We start from the raw sequence: 18,526 nt of genomic DNA on the forward strand, positions 1-18,526 counted from the left end.
TTAAAAAACGTTTTTCCCTCTGACATCTTAGATCTCTTTTCCTTTACCATCTATTCTGGTTATTTTTCTTGGAAGAACAAAATCTATAAGCAGATAGAAGGAATTGCCATGGGCTCCCCCCTCTCAAAAACGAGCCATAGACTCAGCCCCTCTCAAACCTTCTATCTAGCTAAGATATGTTCTCTATTTGGCCTCATGGTCCAGACACATTAGATGCCTTCTATGAAACAAACTATGAAACAAATACATAGTATAAAATTATAAAAAAACTATGCCCCTCCTAGGGGGGGGCATAATTTTTTATAATTTTATACTATGTATTTGTTTCATAGTTTGTTTTCTTAACTTATGTAATTTACCTGAATTAAATAAAAATATTTTTTTGTTGGATATGTCATTGTTTACATAATCTTAAAAAAAAAACGATTTCGGAAACTAACCCTACTTTTTTCTATATGATCTGAGTCTCGCATAACGTGGTTTATATAACGCGGAATTTTTGTGGAACCTAGCATCTGCGTTATACGAGGGTTACCTGTATTTCATTCTGCCCAATATTAGAATACCCTTTTCACATTTGGGTTGGTGCACCAAATATCTCTAAAAATTTGATACTGTCCAAAAGAGGACAGTTAATCAGTGATTCCTATCTCAAACAGACTCGCTCTAACTGTTGCAGCCTCCAGCTAATTAACATACGAAATAGATTCCATCTATCTTGACTTCTGCCTACATGAACAGTTCTACTGTGTTACAGGTTATGTAATCCCTTTTGTATAGAATTTATAAGAAAGTTTCTGAATGATCATTTTTGTAATGGAACTGTTTATTTTATTAATACTCATGCTGAACTATGTTTTGCACCTGTTGCTCATCTGGCAGTAGCTTGTTTTGTGTCCCTTTAGCTTTGCATGTCGGTAGGTGGGCACATTTTTCACATATGACGCACCAATTTCAAGCTTTTTCATTAAAATTTTGTATAAAGCTGATATTTCTGAACTTGTATACCTACTCTTTAAGAAATTTAAAAATGTAATTATATAATATCTCTTAATTACGAATTAAGTGAATTATACAACTGGAAGAAGTCTTTTCCTTCTTACATAACATTGGTTTCTTTAGAAAGCGTCCATAACTATTTGTCATGCACCTGACAGATAGCAGACTGTTAGTACAAGACTATTTGTCACTCCCCCCCCCCCCCCCACTAATGAATAAGCAGTGAGCAACACAATTTGTCATGAATGTGTTAATTGCTCTGTGGATTGCATATAATAGAATAATGTGAAAAAGAGTGTAAATAATTTAATTTTCTTAAACTTCTTGAGACTGTGGAATCCTACATAAAAATATTTCTTTCGTGGAATCCTTATGAAAATTTTCATAAAAACGTGTTGGAAAGAAATTGATATCTGTTACCTACAGAATACACTATCTAATCAAAAATATCCAGATACCCTTTCGAAGTAGTGGATATTGCTATATACATTGCAGCCATGATTCATACAGGTATAAAGAAAGCACACAGTCTGGTAATCTTCATACACAAACATTAATAATAAAATGGGCTGTACTCTTCAGCTCAGTGACTTTTGACATGGCACTATCATTGTATGCCACCTTTGCAACTCAGTTCAGCAAATTTCTTCCTTGCTATAGCTGCTCCCGATCAACTGCAAGTAATGTTATTGTAAAGTGGAAATGCCTAGGAGTAAACAGCACAATTGTGACTTGGTAGGTCACATAAAATTACAGAGTGGGACTGCAAGGTGCTGAACCACAGCTGTTTGTTGGGAGCTGAAGAAATAAGTTTCTATGTCTGTATAGCTGCACACAAACCTAACACCAGCAAGATCAGTGTCAAGAGCCAGGTGGAGTGGTGTAAAGCTTGATGCCATTTGTCTCAGGAGCAGTGGAAATGCATTCTCTGGGGTGAGATCATGCTTCACCATCTGGCAGTCTGATGGATGAGTTTGGGTTTGACAGATGCTGCCAGGAGAATGCTACCTGCCTGAATGTGTTGTACTAACTGTGAAAGATGGTGGAGGAGGCATCATGGTAAGGGGCTGTTTTTTCATGGTTCAGACTGAGTCTTATAGTTCCAGTGATGGGGATCTTAATGCTGTGGCATATGACATTCTAGACAATTGTATCAATACATAAGTGTCCCATCCACAAAGTGAGGTGTGTGCAAGAATAGTTTGAGGTGAGTATTGAAGAACCTGAGTGGCTGGCTGAGCCCTGATCTCAACCTCATAGTGTGAGAATGATTGGAATGGCCAATTGTGAGCCATGCTGAATCACCTGACATCAGCGACTAGACTCACTAATGCTGTTCTGGAAAGGAATTGCCACAGCAATATAGCCATAGCAAAATCTAGTGGAAAATTTTCCCAGAAGATTGAAAGCTGTTTATAGCTTTCAAACGTGCTGTACCAACTCTATCACTGCCTTTCATGTTAGAGTGAGAGTTAGGATGATCAGGTGTTCAGATATTTTCAGATAGTGTATTTGAATCAAGAAAACATAGATAATATTACAAATAATAAAGTAACAACTATTTTAGACATAAGTCTGCTTAATAAAAAAAAGCGAATAGAAAGTGTGCCCCAAGCAATAGTGCCATCATTGCCTTAATTGAGAAGTTCCAACATACCAGGAGTGTATTGCCACAATGCAAAAGGCATTTGGGAAGACCACAAACTGTTAACACAAATGAGAATTGTGGGCATGTGCTGGAGCAAGTGTTAGTCTTTGAAATGCAGTCAACACTGAACAGCAGTAGAACTTGAAATACAATGCTGTCACTACAGATAATCCTTAAGGAGCTGGGTACCTTTTTGTATGTCATTCAGGTGGGTCAGTGTTTCACAGCAATGGATTATGATACATGGTGGGAATACTGTGTACGTGTGCTGGTCAATGTCTGTGAAGATCCGTCTTTCCTCTATAATGTTTGGTTCTCAACAAAGCACATTTCCATCTAAGTGGTCACGTAAATAGACAAGCTTATGGGTTTCTTGGTTTCTTGAGACCTGAATTCGTCCAAGGGAAACCTCTTTACAGGGAGAAGGTCACTTCCAGCCATAGCATAATTGGGCCCTACTTCATTGAAGATGGTGGTGTAACCGTGACCTTGAATAACAAAGGCTATATCGAGAATGTGTTGGTTCCATTCACCCAGGATTTGCATAGGGTGTATCGTGCAAAAAAAAATTCCATTTTGTGCACAGGTATTCCAACAGGATGGAGCAACCTGTCGCCCATTATGTGGTTTTAGAGCCTATTTATCAGACCATTTTCCTGGGAGGCTTATTTCGAGGTTCACGGAATTCCCATGCCCCCTCACATTCTCCTGATCTCACATTGCTAGATGCCTTAGTTTGGGATATGTTGAAGAAATGTGTATTCCACCATGACTTGCCTTTAAACCTCGATGAACTAAGGGATAAAATTATGATATGTCCAACAGATGTCCCAATCCTTGTTTTCCAAGATGACAGAGAACCTTCGCATGCATTATGAAACTATCTTAAAAGACAAGACGAGCATTTCTAGTATGTAATCTACCGTCGTCAATATTTTGACCAAGATTTCACTGAGTGAAATATATATTTCAAGTGTGAACTGTATATTGCATCCCAATATAAAATTCACTATTAAACTAGACCAGCACAAAAAAAGTTACCTTTCCTTGATATCCTTGTCAAAGTAAATGAAGAGGGGAAAAATGGTTATCCTTTTCTGTATGCAGAAACCTACCACAACAGGAAGATTTTTAAATGCCACTTCACACCACCATCCATTGCAAAAGACAGGCATAATTAACACTTTACGAGACAGGGCATACAATATATCAAACACGTCAATTAAAAGGAATGAAGGACTGCACTACCTGAAACAGAACCTAACACTTAATGGTTTTGAACCCAAGACGATCAGAAAAATTCTTAATACATCTCTTGCAGAAGGGATAAAATTACATATCATGGTGGTGTACCTCAGAGATCGATCCTTGGTCCATTGTTATTCACTCTTTACATTAATGACATTTGGGAAGGATTTGACTGGTATTTGCTGATAATACAGAGATAGGCAAGGTAATCAGGAATGCAATTAACATGCAATACTTATTGTGTGATTTGAATAGGCTGGAAGTGTGGACATGTGAAAATGGCTGTCGATTCAATGTTAGTAAATATTAATTTTTGCACTTTGCATTGAGATATTTAATGGTGTACTATATTGGCAGAATTATGCTAGAAGAAACTGATCTACGTTAGTGATCTTGGAATTTTAGTAGATAGGAAATTGAAGTTCAAGGGCCTGATAGCAAATACCATTCTGAGAATAATTGTAGTGCTGAAACAAACATTGAAATGTAAGGATAAGGAAGTCATGGAAGATGATAGAGAAAGAGGGGTGATGTATATTGATCCGCAAACTTCTGAAAGGATCTTACAAGACACCAGTAGACGGAATTTTCAATTTATGGAGGGTAGGAGAGAAGCGTAAATATATATGTAAATTTGTTATTTTTTGGCAAATTTCATGGAAAGATGTTTTTGATCTGCAGTACTTAACAAATAGTGTTACGAGACAGGATAAAAATGTATGATTGAAATTTCTTCCAGATTTGTTTCATTTTCAGTATGTCAAAAAATAAACAAATCATGCCATTCAGTTTTGTAAAAGGAGTTGGCAGGAGTAAGTATTATGTAAATAGCTTAAATTTAATCCCTCCTCACACACACATACATCCAGGATCTGACTTAATGAAGTGAAAACTAATCAGTTTTTCATTTATATTTTAGGTGGTGCTCAATTGAAAATACTTGATAGTGGTATTATTACAGAAGAATTGGCTTATGGATGTACAGGAATTGCAACTGCTATCGAAACAAATGGGTTGGCTGTGAGTTCTGTTATTACCTATTAAGTATTTACTAAATGATAATATAGTATATAATATATATGAAACCCCTTGACTCTTATAACTTGATAATACCATACCTGAGCTCAACAGAATGACAACACTCCCCCTCCCCCAACCACACCTCCACTGTAGCATTATCTTTCTTTGAATTTTAAACAGATATAAAGTACCGTTATTATAATATATTAAGATACATAAGTAAGAAATTTTATTAAAGTTCATGATCTTGTAGATAAATGAATTTCATCCACTGGTGTTAGACAACTGTCTTAATTATTAGATGCTTGAATTTAAAAAGTATCTTTGCTTTCTAGAGCAGGATTCCTAAATTATCTCTTAGTCCGCCTATAGGACTAAATGTCTTATAGGTTTATAATTTTGTGAGTGGAGTTAGCATATAAAAAGTAATTTTTAGTACAAATCAGCCATATCTGAGATTCAAAATCATTTCCGTTCACTATTCTATAGCATCACAATACATAACTAGCATTAATCAAAATATAAATATATAGTTGGCTATAGGAAATAGTTATAACAAACTTGCTCACTCTCTATAATGAGCTATCAGCCTAATTGCAAATTCAGCCAAGTATATTTCCCATATCCAAGAAACCTGACTCGACTATTTTATGGCTATGTCATCATCATCAATTTCTTGATATGTAACCCCAAGGGATGTTCAGGTTGCTATGACAGCACTACATGATTACGTTTACATTATTATTCATCTCCTGTCAACAATTTTCCTCTAAATTGAGCTACTTGTGAGCACTCCAATATTGTCATCGTGAGCGTAAACATTTTCACCGTAAGACATTTTTTTCCATAAAAAAATTAAACTAACAATCTGGTGACCTTATCATCTAACTAGCTAGAGGAAGGTAATTTCTTTAAAATTAAACTTTCTAACTGACAGTCTGCTTGTGTGATTCCTTTGATAAATATTTCTATGCACTAACTCCATTATGTAAAATATTCGGTGTCACTCTTCTCAACCCCCCTGGAAATCTAAAGTTTATCAAGCAATGTCAAACTTAAAATCATCAGCTACTAGTTCGCAAATCTCTGCTCTGTCTTTAATTGCTATTCCATCAAATTTAGGTAACAACACTTCATCTCTGATGTTGTCTTTAGCAAATTTTTTTCATAATATTAGTTGGAGGCAAAAGAAAGGCCAAGCACCCCAATCCCAACTGAAAAAAGTGGATATATAATTCCAGATGAGTATAAATTTCTAGAAAATGGTGAGCAGTTTTTATTACACGATAGTGATGAAGAGAGAATTTTAGTGTTTGGTACACAAGCTGGATTAGATGATCTTGAAAATAATAAGGATTGGAAATGCGATGGTACTTTTAAATGCAGCCCAAATATATATATTATCAGTTATTCAGGTTACATATAATAATAAGTATTAGCATTCCATGTCTTTTTGCTTTCATCATCACAAACCATGGGCTCACTGCCTGGTGTCTGATGCCTCCTTCACTATTTTCTTCCACCTATCTTTGTCCAGGGCATAGTGTCACAGTTTCTGTACACCCATTCCATACTAGTCCTTTGTCATCTATCCATTCTCTCTATGGTCTACCTCTTCTGTTTACACCATCCATAATACCTAACATAAATGTCTTTATCTTCTGGACCTCACTCATTCTACAGATGTGTTCAAATAATTGCAGCTTTGTTTTATAATTTTCTGCATTAGATTCTCTTTTGGTTGTATCTTCCAACAGAGCTCTTCATTTGTGATTTTCTGTACCCATCCTATTCTTAGAATCTTCCTCTAACAAGTTTCTTTCAAATGCCAAAATTCTTTTTCTTGATTCCTTATTTATTACCCATGTTTCAGATCCATGCAGTTCACTGCTAAAGATGCATGTTTCCAGTACTCTTAGTTTTGTTTGCAGGCTGATCACTTTACTTTTCCAGATGTTATCCATGGCCTTCAGAATTGTTCTTCCCTTTGCAATCCTGATCTTTATTTCTTTTTTTTTGCAGTCCAAATCATATGTCATTTTATTTCCCAAATATGTGAATTGTTTTACATTTCCTATATCCATTCCATCCACTTGTATCTTTTGTTTCATGTTCTTCTCACCAAATACCACTGTATTAACAAGTCCAGATCTCTTCCCTTCCTCATTTAACAGCTTCAGTGTTTTTTATAGTTCTCTTTTGTCTTCTTCTTCAATAATAACAATGTCATCTGCAAATCTCAGATTGTTAATTCTCATCCCATGCACTGATATTCCTTTTGCATCTTCCTTCATTTTATCCATTGCTCTTTCCAAATGTGTGAAGAAAATGCTTGGTGATATTAGGTCTCCCTGTCTAGTACCTCTACTTGTTCTAAACCATTTCTCCAAATTATCACCTATTCTAACTGTTGCAACTGCATTCTGATAAACATCTTTTAATATAGCTATTAGTTTTCTACCAATTCCATAGGATTCTAACAATGCTGTCAAATGCTTTCTGAAAATCAACAAAGCGAGTATTAAACACATTGTCAAAATCTGTTGAATTGTAGTTCTATCTTTTCTAAATCCTGCTTGCTTGTCTGCAAGGTATGCTTCCAATTGTGTTCTCAATCTTTCTGTCAATAGTCATCATCACTTTATCAATGTGACTTGCCAAGCAATTGTTCTATAATTATTACATTCTAGCTTATTTCCTTTCTTGTATAATGTCACTAATATCGATTTCATCCACTGCTCCTCTGGCATTTTCCCTTCTTTCCATAACATATTGCATAGTTGGTGCATTTCTGTAACCATACTTTCACAACCATATTTAATCATTTCTCCAGTAATGTTATCGTTACCAGGACTCTTGTTGTGTTTTAGCCATGTTTTAGAAGAATAAGCTGGATTCAGGCCAAATAGAGGCTGACAGGATCAGATCTTCAATTTACGACAAATAGTCGAGAAAGCATGGGATATAACAAAGATCTGTATTTAAGTTTCGTCGATCTGGAAAAGGCATATGACAAGGTACCAAGAGAGAAGCTATTCAATACACTACAGTTATATGGTGTCAATGGGGCATTATATCAAACAATACTTATGTATTTGAGTTGTAAGTCACCAGTTAGAATTGAAGGAAGTACAAGGAGATGGTTTAATGTTAAATCTGGTGCGAGACAAGGATGTACATTATCCCCTCTGTTATTCATTATCTATATGGATCACATTATGAAAGAAAGTGGTATTAAACATGACAGCTCTTTGCTTTATGGGGACGGTGTTATACTTCTAAATAAATCCACTACAAGCCTGGAAGATTCTCTGTCTAAATTGAATAACTGTTGTAATAGATATGGTATGAAGGTCAGCAATAAAAAGACAGACAATGAAAAGAGGCAGAATCATTGAAAATGTCAACTGTGTTGTGAATGGAGAACCTGTGGAACAAGTAAAACATTTCAGCTACTTAGGCACAATTTTTAGTGAAGATGGTAAATTAAATAAGCTGGTATGGTAGGAAGTCAATTGAATAAATTCATATGGAATAAGAGAGAAATTAGTCGGAACACTAAATTAGCTGTATACAAGACAGTGTTCAAACCAGTTTTAACTTATGGATCTGTGAGCTGGGTCAGCAGTAAAAAAACTTGACCAAAGACTAGAGACTGCAGATATGAGAGTCCTGAGAAAGATTAGAGGCGTGAACAGATGGCATCAATGGCAATATCATATTAAAAACGAGGATATTAGGAAAGAACTTGACATTGTCGGCATCCAGGAATGCGTTAGCAGAGCTAATCTCGGGTGGTATGGTCACTTAAACAGAATTGGTGAGGAAAGATTAGCAAAACAAGTGTTCTCTGCCAGGTTGGCAGGAAAATGACCCAGAGGAAGACCAAGATATAGGTGGATTGATACGGTACAGTGTGCCTTAGACGATAGAAATATAAGATCTGATAATGATAATATTGGGGTCTTGACAAGTAATAGACTGATTTGGAGGAAAATTATAGTATAGGAAATATAGGAAAATAATAGGAAGTAAGTAATGGTGTAAATTTTTCATGTAGTACTATCATATCCTGTACACCCCTTGAGGGTACATGTCAGGAATTTGATGATGATCATCATCATTTTGTACACCTCCCTACTTTTATGCTCTCCATAGTACTGTTCTATATTATTGCATTGGATTTCTAACCATTTCATCCTATCCATTCTGACTGCTCTTTTCACCTCATTACACTTTCTTTCATATTGCTCCTCTATATGTTCTGATGTATCCCTTCTTATCTTCAACATTCTTTTCTCCTGTACTAACTTCAGTGTTTCTTGTCTAATCCATTTCATCTTGATCTTCTCTTCTTCTGGTAGTGCTTCTTCAACTGCATCTTCTATTGCCTTCATTACTCCTTTCACTCTTAGATTCGAATTTTTTTCTTTGTCCACACTTTTAAGTTTCTCCTCTAACACTGTTCTGTACCTTCTTCCTATTACTGCTTCACTTGCTATATCTCTTCATTTCTGATGATGGGGTTTATATGTTCTTGTTAATTTCACTTTGATGTTTGCAATCACTAAACTATGATCCAAGTCTATATCTGCTCCTTGAAAAGTTTGACATGGCTGTAGTGATATTATCCATCTTCTTTTAATCATAATTATATCAATCATGTTCTTGGTTTTCCCATCATTTGATTGCCATGTCCATTTTCTACACTCCTTTTGCTGGCTGATCATCTCATGGTTCACAGGAAATTCTAACATTTTTTCACTGATTTATTTCTTATCTTGTACATCCCCTTGAGGGTACATGACAGGAATTTGATGATTTCTTTCTTTCTCCGAAACCATATTTTTTCATGCCTGTTTCCCAACCATCGTTATCTATTCCGACTGGCATTCCAGTCTTGTTCAGTAATTAGTATATTTTACTTTGGTAATATCTGTACTATTGATATGTTAAATGGTTTTGCTTGAAATCTTGCTGCTATGATTTGTTCATTGATTGGTTTGTAGCCTAGTAGTGCCTCTCTAGCTCTTTTGTTAAGAAATAAACCAACTCCTGCTTCATGCTCCTGCTTTGTCATGTCCTGACCATATGACTTCACATCCATTTATCTCTCCTGATGATGTCCATCGCATCTCTGCCAGTCCTAGTTTATCACACCGATATCTCTTCATTTCCTCGCAAAGTAATTCTAATTTTCCTGACATCCAAAGTGTCTTTACATTCCATGTTCCTACTGATAATAGTTCTATTAGTTTCAGTTTCTGTTTCCTTACAGTATGCCACGTTATTTATTTATTATTTGAAAAAACCTGTTTTTTTTTCAAATAATTCCCCCACATTGCTTTACCCCCACTTTTCCCAAACCCCCTTCCTTTAACAGTAGATGAATGCATATTGCCAGGAAAGGAGATAGCCAACAACATCCAAAAAGGTATGTCAAAATTTTCCTCCTATATTACTCTTCATATATTTGTTTTATAACACATCAGTAATGCCCTAAGATTGGCGTAAAAAGCCAATGACATTGTAAAAAAGGGGCACTCCTAAACGAAAGTAGGCTATATGGCCATAAAAACAATAGTCTCAGTGAAGGTTTCCTCCTAGTTATCTAGCTTTGATTCTTATGCAGTCTGAGTTGAGATTTAGAAGATATATTGCAAAACTTGGCAAACTAGCTCAAAGGATCACTTGAATCTTTAACACATTGTTACCTCTCTGTAAAGCGGTGATGCATCCACATCCGGAGGAAAAGCAGGAAAAATAATGCAACTTGCTAAAGGGATTTTATAGAGTAGATGCTGAAATACATCCTATGACATTACATCCATAGAACTTTATTCCATCTGCCTTCGTCCTCTGGAGCAGCCTTCCTCATAATGTTTCCCAACAATTTCAGCCTAGTTATTTAAAACAAACAAACAAACAAGCTATAACAACAAAAAAAAAGTTAGATTTCTTCTATCTCAATTTTAATTTGTCCTCTACCTGCACTAATGGTCTATAAGTTCTTATACCTTGTGTGTGTGTGGTAAATATACATATTAAAAAAAAAAAAACTGTATATAAGTTCATGAATTCTAGCAATGTTTTCATATTAAAATTCAATCATATTAAAAATTTTCCTTTTTAATATGATTGACATTCTCATCTCTACACTATCCTAATTTTTCTGGAAACTTTAATATCTGTGGTATAGACCATTGGTATATGAATACCGATCGTCTACAATATTTTTGTTTTATGTAAATTAGTGTAAATTTGCATTTTCTGTTTCAAATTATTAATTTCATTGTATTTATGTTTTAGAAAAAAACAACTGCATTGTCTAAATATAATACAGTTGCCCATTATAAATACATCATGTTTACATATAGCACCAAATTTTAATGTCTAGTAGAAGACTCACTTAAGTTAGTGTATGCAAAATAAGGATTATTATTTATTGTTTATATATGTTTAAAATACACGAGTTAAAAATACTTATTAGCTCACTGAAAGTGTGCAGTTTTAATGGTTTCACACAAAGCACTGTGAAGATAACATGTAATGGCAGGTTTTGGAGAAGAGTGAAGGAATAATAGTGGGCAATTCAGCAGAGCACTGTCCATAAAAGTATCTGTACAAGAAGCATAAGGCTAAAACTGAACATCTGTGAGCAAGGATAGAAGTGGTTTTTGTGAGAGAGAGGATCATTAATTAGCCCCTCTTCTGGATAGAATAAAGCAATTTTAGAGAGGATTTTGGTGTACCACTCCATATATGGGAGCAATATTCCATGACTGGGCAAATTTGGGCTTTGTATAAAGTTAGCAGCTGTGAAGGTGTGAAGTAGTATCTTGTGCGAAAAAGTACACTAAGTTTTTTGCAGCTGCAGAAGCTACAGTTGAAATATGGCTGTGCCAGGAAAGATCAGAGGTGCAGGTCATTCCAAGAAGAGAAATCTGATCATGTTTGGATATCACAGTATTACTGAAGGTAAGGGAGATGGATGTAATCTTTTTCTTGTGAGAGATCAGCATTGAAGTTTACAAGGTTATCCTTGTCCTACTGGGAAATAGCTAGGAGATCTGGGTTCAGGTCCGTGGTTATGGTAGATCTTGAGAAATCTAATGAGCACCGCAAGGTTTGTTGAATGAAAAGGATGAATGGAGTGTACTGTCATCAGCATAGCTAGCTATAGAATTTGAAGTCTGTCATTTATATACAGGAGGAAGAGAGAGGATGAAAGAACATTGCCCTGGGATACTGATCGCTCACAGAGTAAGCCATCCACCATGACACGTAGTGAGCAACCTATGAGAAAGTTGGCAATCCAGTTGCAAAGTGGGGAAGGCATTCCATAGGATGGCAGTTTGATGAGTAGGTTCCTGTGCCAAACCTGATCAAATGCTTTTGAAATGTCAAGGGCAGCCAAGTGAGTTTCTCCAAATTTCTCTGTGGCCTGAGTCCATAAGTGGATGGTGAAAGCAAGAAGATCAGCTGTAGATTGTGAGTGGTTGAATCCGTACTGTTGGTCAATGATTAATTGATATGTCTCTAGATGGTTCAAGAGTTAGTTGTTGATGACCTTCTCCATAATTTTTGAGAGAACAGAAGTGAGAGCAATTGGATGGTAGCTTGTTGGTTGACTTTTATCACCATTCTTTAGGATGGGCTGGATATGGACCTTTTCCATGTTGTCAGGTAGATGCCAGTTAAATAGGATAGGATAGATAGAAGTGGCTATGGAGAATAGGTGTTAGTTCTGAGGCACAATTTTTTAACACAATACATGGGATATCATCAAGACCAGATGCCTTGTTTATGTTCAGGTTATTAAGGTTTCTTCAGATTTCTTTTTGTTGGAAGACTGTGAGAGACTTCAAGGGAGGTGTCCTTGATAGTGTAGAAGGAACTTTGCCCAGGTCATCAGTGCAGGAATTAGAAGAGAAGAGTGATTCTAGTATGTTGGCCTTATCTTTTGGTGAGGTGACTACTGTACCATCAGGATGCGAGAGTGATGGAAACCTGGGTGGGCAGAAGTTGCAGCCAATGGCCTTGGCAAGAAACCAGAAGGAGCGACTGCCATTTGGACAAGAGGAGTTTGCAGCATTTGGCCCTTTCAAAGTCTGACCTGAACTTAGTGATGATTCTTTTGCAACTGTTGCAAGCTGCAATGTAGGCAGAGAGGGCAGCTGGAGTTTTGGTCTTGAGACCATTTGTGGTAAGCAGAGTTTTTTCTTTTACAGAAATGATCTTCTGTGAAGATCATTTCTGTCTGAGCAGGTGTTTTGATCAGAAGAACAGAAGCAGTAGGTAGACCATGGGAAGGAGGAATAGAAGCCACTGGTTGAAAGTGGAAAGAGACTTGTATGAGGTTGTGAATGGAGTTTTCTGTTGTGGTCTGAGGAGAACCAACAATACCAGTATATGCCATGCTTGCTGAGGCATTAGCATTATCTTTTTAAGTTTAGCCCATTCTAAGTAGTGTCCAGTTTTGTAAAACTTTCCAAATTAACACAATAACACAAGAAAAAGAGTGAATAATATATTTAACATGTTTGCTGCCACGCTACTTCGGCATAGTCTGTTCCTGTATGCCGAGCAATTTCACTTCTTCAAGGTCAGTACAGTAATCTCGTTGCCGGCGGTAAGTGTCATACGAATATACTCGTAGTTGGCTTGTGCAGAGCATATACCATCTATGAGAATACACAGTTTTGATGCTAGCTCCACAAGCCAAGCATTTTCACTTCTTCAAGGTCAGTACAGTAATCTCGTTGCTGGCGGTAAGCGTCATACGAGTATACTCGTAGCTGGCTTGTGTAGCTGGTTTATCAACTACGAGTATACTCATAGTTGGCAGCGAACATGTTAATAACCATAACTTTAACCTGAAAATTTCAGGTCAATATCTGGCATCAGGTAATTGAATACAAAGTACACAAACAACTGATTATTTAAAACGGTACAAACCGTGTGATGCTACACATAGAACAATCCAAAGAAATAACTGAGGATACATCATATTATTATTTAAAAAAAGAAATGATGTGATGTGATTAGAATAACTCTTCCATATCTTCAATAATGAGAGGCAGTCATTCTGATGCAGGTTTGGTCAGTGGAGTAAGGCTTCATTGCTTTCTTTTAATAAACATTGATACCATCCATAACAAGGATTTTGTGATCTGTATCAATTCTATGCTGTGCAAGACCAGATTTCTTAGATTTTCTATTAACAACGTAAGACTAGTGTTTTTGCATTCTTTTCTCCACGGAAAGCCATGAAGCCTTACTAACTGTGACAGTCACTGACCTTATGAGATTCTAGGAAGAGCAGTAGGGGTTCGTTCATCTCTAGAAGATGGGAACCATGTTGATAGTTTATTGGAAAGGAAGAAATGCAGCTACTTGATTATACTTTTTATGGATTCTAGAGATTGGTTTCGAGATGCCAGAAATGTATCGGATGGGAACTCTTTGTACTGTTTCATTGTTGTTTGAGTGTTGTTTGAGCTCGGATTATAGGACTCAAAAATATGTTGTAAGGGCTATGAAAAGCCATTAAGATGCATATACTGTTTAATCTCCAGAAGTTTCTGCTTTAGTTGTTGGGGTTTAGAGCATATAATGTGAGCATGATGTACTAGTTTTAATAATTCTAATCTTCTGAGAAAGATGGTGTGCAGGCTGCTGTTAAATACAGCATCCAGTAAAGGCAGGTTTTCAATAAACTGAAGTAATTCACATGGTGAGAGTGGTATAATAAGATGTCTAGGAAGGCTAGTTTGTTTTCTTTTTCTATTTCCATTGTAAAATTAATTTGTGGATATTGATTGGTTGTTTGCTAGAAAGCCAGACACTCTATCTTTGTTGTTGGGCCAGATCGCAAAGATATCATCAATGTAAATATGTCCAAAACAATGGCCAATGGTTTTATACTGCATTTAATTTTCTAGTTGACTGTTGGTGGGATTGTTATCAAGTTCCTGGTAAGTGGATCTGTCACATAGTAAGCGAGAGCTCTTCCTGTTATTAAATATATTCACTTTTTTCCTTGTGTTAGGTTAATTTGTGAAACCTTCTGGTACAAGTATTGCTGAAATAATAGTTTTGTGAAACTGTTTTAAAGCTTGAAAATGACAATACTCAATTTTTATCAATTACTTACACACTCTCATGAGAACGATAAGCTATGAGTTTTGTAGCCTATTGTATGTAGAGTTAATATATATAAAAAAAAAACATTGATTTGTAATGATTGCATTCATGCTTATTGGAATGGGAAAAGCTATCCTGTATTTAAGGTAGTGTAGAATTTATAATAAGAAAATATTTTTTTTAAACTCTAATTCATAATAGAAGTAGTATTTGTAATTATATAAAATTTCACTTGATCTTGAACAAATACCTTTCAAGATCTCGTGATATATTAGAAAACGAAGATTCCTTCTCCTTATGTAATTGGTTTCTTCTAGTTTAAGAACATTAATTTTATCATTTGTATTTAATTATTAAATACAAAAGATTTTCATTTATATTTAAGTCCTTAAATTAACTTTCTGTTATTGTTTATACCTAACTTGCTGATCACATACCTTTCTAGCAAGCTCCAGTTATATTAGCAGGAAATGAAGAGCAAAAGAAGAAATATTTGGGTAGGATGACAGAAGAACCACTGATGTGTGTAAGCTAAATTTATAAATTTATTTATTTGAATGATCACTTTAAAATTAATACAGTATACTGCTGTTAGTTTGGATTCATAATAAAATCAGATTAGGAATTACCTGCGTGAATATGCCAAAGATTCAGAGATGGATGGACACAGTATGACCTACCATTAATCCAATATTGACAAATAACATCCGATTGTATATTTGATTTAATCCTTTATCCAAGTGTAAGCAAACAAAGTTTGCGCCTGAAGTATTTTCAGAACTGGGGCAACTCGTGGCAAAGGTGGTATAACTTCTCATCACTAACCTTAGTATCCCATAATGCAAAGCACATCTCCTTGCAGACATGTATAATACTATGCATTAAGGGAAGGGTCACTACCCAGACCGGTTTTGACCTTTATTGAGGTCTCATCAGTGGAAGCCAGAGGTGGTGATGTTAAAGTGAAAGTAATGGATAAGTTATATTTCCATATACGAGTTGCCAAAAGGTGTCGCACCTTATTATTAAAATTCTCTGGATTAGAGATATCCATCAAATAACATCCTTGATTTTCCACATACATTAAATCCAAAACCTTCATCCCATTGAAGTTTTTTTAGCACCACTAAACTTATTCTGACTGTAGCGAGTGCTAACTTTGCATTTAATTAATGCCTTTATGCAGTGAGTTTGCCTGTAAATTGCATGCGTTCTCTGCAGTGGGAATACTGAAATATGTAGGGTCCTGTAAGGTTAGGAATAATGTGCTGATTATGTACTTCTTGAGCTGAACTAATTTCTTATGTATTGATTAAGTTCTTTGCCTCATGTAAACACATATATTTGAAAGGATGAAAAATTTTAATGTTTTTTTTTACTGGCCTCAGTACATCAAGAAAATGCATTTATATCATGCATATCAATTGTTTTAATGTCAAAGACATAATCAGAAGTATTCATTGATCTGAAAGAAAAAATTTGGTTTATTACCTTACAGTAGTCAGTCAATGCTTGTGAATCAGTATTTGAGTTGTTAGAGGAAAGGAATCCAGGTAATGCAGGTTTGATATCTATGGATCATGTATGTGGTTAATAATACATGTTAATAATTATTATTATTTATTATTATTACATGACACCTCCAGGGAGACCAAAGACTCATCGAGGGAGGGCACCTGCACTATAACTTTGTCTCCACCAACTATACCAACGCCATTTACCGCCCATCACCACCACTAGTATTTTCACAAACATCCATGCCCATGGCGGATTCGAACCCACAGCCTTTTGGCTAGAGAGCAGATACGTTAACCACTCGGCCAACCAGGCCAGTGATCCCTTTCCTCTAACAACTCAAATACTAATGCACAAGCATTGACTGATTACTGTAAGGTAATAAACCAAATTTTTTGTTTCAGATCTATGAATACTTCTGATTATACATTTCAGAGGAAATTCTTTAACTGGAAAATTGAGAGGTAATGATTTCCAAGGGCAAGAAATTTTTCTATTACCCATCTCAACAACTGTTTCATCAGGCTCTTTTATTTTTGCAGATTCTTCCTGAAGTTTTTTTAGTACATCTGCAACTTCACTTAACAATTTTCTTGCTGTAAATAAGTTTAGATCAATGGACTGAAAAACATTCAATACTGACTGATCTGTCTTAACTGTTTTGAATTAAATAAAGCCGTTAGTGAGATGTCTGACAGTGGAATATTCTTACAGAAATAGAATGCAGTGGGTTTAATTTATTTAGGGAGGACACCTAAGAACTGTGGAAGAAGTACTACTAATATGATTGAATTAAATGCAATCAGAGTGGAAACCAGTAGTGGTTCTCTGAGTAATAGAGGAACTTTATTTGAGACCATTTGGTGTGTAATAGATGTTAACAGGACAGAATACATAGTGAGTGCTGTTACAGACCAGTAACATATGAAGACTAAAGTCTGTTACAATGACTATTATTATGATTTTAACTATGGGGCTATAGATTGGAGGGAGGATAAAGACTAGGGGAAATGAATTTCTAGAATTACTCCAAGATAACTACCTTAAGTAGCATGTGTTGGGACTCATTGTACAAGAATCCTGGATGTAGCACTAGTGTCTGAGAATCTGTCTATAAATAATTGAGTTTTAATTGGGAAGTGACATGGTAGTATGCAAGTGGTTTGACTAAGAAGTATCATTGTGGAACTATAAGGTAGGTAATTATAATAATCTGAGAAGGCAGCTCCTTGGCATTAGAAATTGCATGGGAGGTAAATGGGTGACTAATACATTAAAGCAAGAACTGCATAAAATGATGTTGAAAATCTATCATGAGAAGAGTGATGAGAAGATGAGCATCATAAAGAACATGCAAAGATTGCCATAGTGAGGAAAGCAAAATTATATGAAAAGCTTTTATAACCGTGTTTCATACTGCAAACAAAGAAGAAGAAACAAAGTTCAAAAGACATATTTCGGTGATTACACCACATTCTTTTATTATTCAGTTCTATAAAACACTGAAATAATAGTTCCCGACAAGTTTCGTAAATCGTAGGATTTACATCTTCAGGGGGTAAATAGTATAACTTAAAGTTTAAACAAGAGAATTAATAAATACAAATCATAATCGTCTTGCTATTCATAAAACTCAAATAACAGAATGCAGATATAAAACGTTATTGACATTGAACAATACCGGACAATGTCACGTATTCTTGTTCTCGTTCATACAGTCCGAGCTCAGATTGAGGGTAGATTTTTTATTAGAGCTGACCACACTTGTTGGAGAATTAAACCTTGATTTTTATTGCATTGGGTTGGGTTTTTTAGCATATTAGCAGCTTCTTTAAATTTTCTTATATAACATCGTTGTTTTTTGCCAGAGTACATAATGTCCAGTGGAAGTGGTATGGAAAGCAAGACCCGTTTTCTGTTCTCTTTTGTATTGTACGTCTTTTTGGTGTT

At 35.6% G+C, this 18,526-nt stretch overlaps 1 protein-coding gene across 1 annotated transcript in view; it reads left to right on the forward strand.

The window, feature by feature from the left end:
* Window positions 1-18,526, forward strand: part of LOC150098323 (medium-chain specific acyl-CoA dehydrogenase, mitochondrial-like) — a 179,341-nt gene that overhangs the window by 39,649 nt on the left and 121,166 nt on the right. The window contains exons 5-6 of the mRNA XM_090405826.1: window positions 4,815-4,915; window positions 15,507-15,587. Of these exons, the coding sequence (XP_090261952.1) occupies window positions 4,815-4,915; window positions 15,507-15,587 (182 nt within the window). The remainder of the gene's footprint in view (window positions 1-4,814; window positions 4,916-15,506; window positions 15,588-18,526) is intronic.

Source organism: Typopeltis vanoorti, chromosome 15 (genome assembly GCF_054136105.1).
Source record: "Typopeltis vanoorti isolate ZY-2024b chromosome 15, IOZ_Tvanoo_1.0, whole genome shotgun sequence".
NCBI lineage: Eukaryota > Metazoa > Arthropoda > Arachnida > Uropygi > Thelyphonidae > Typopeltis > Typopeltis vanoorti.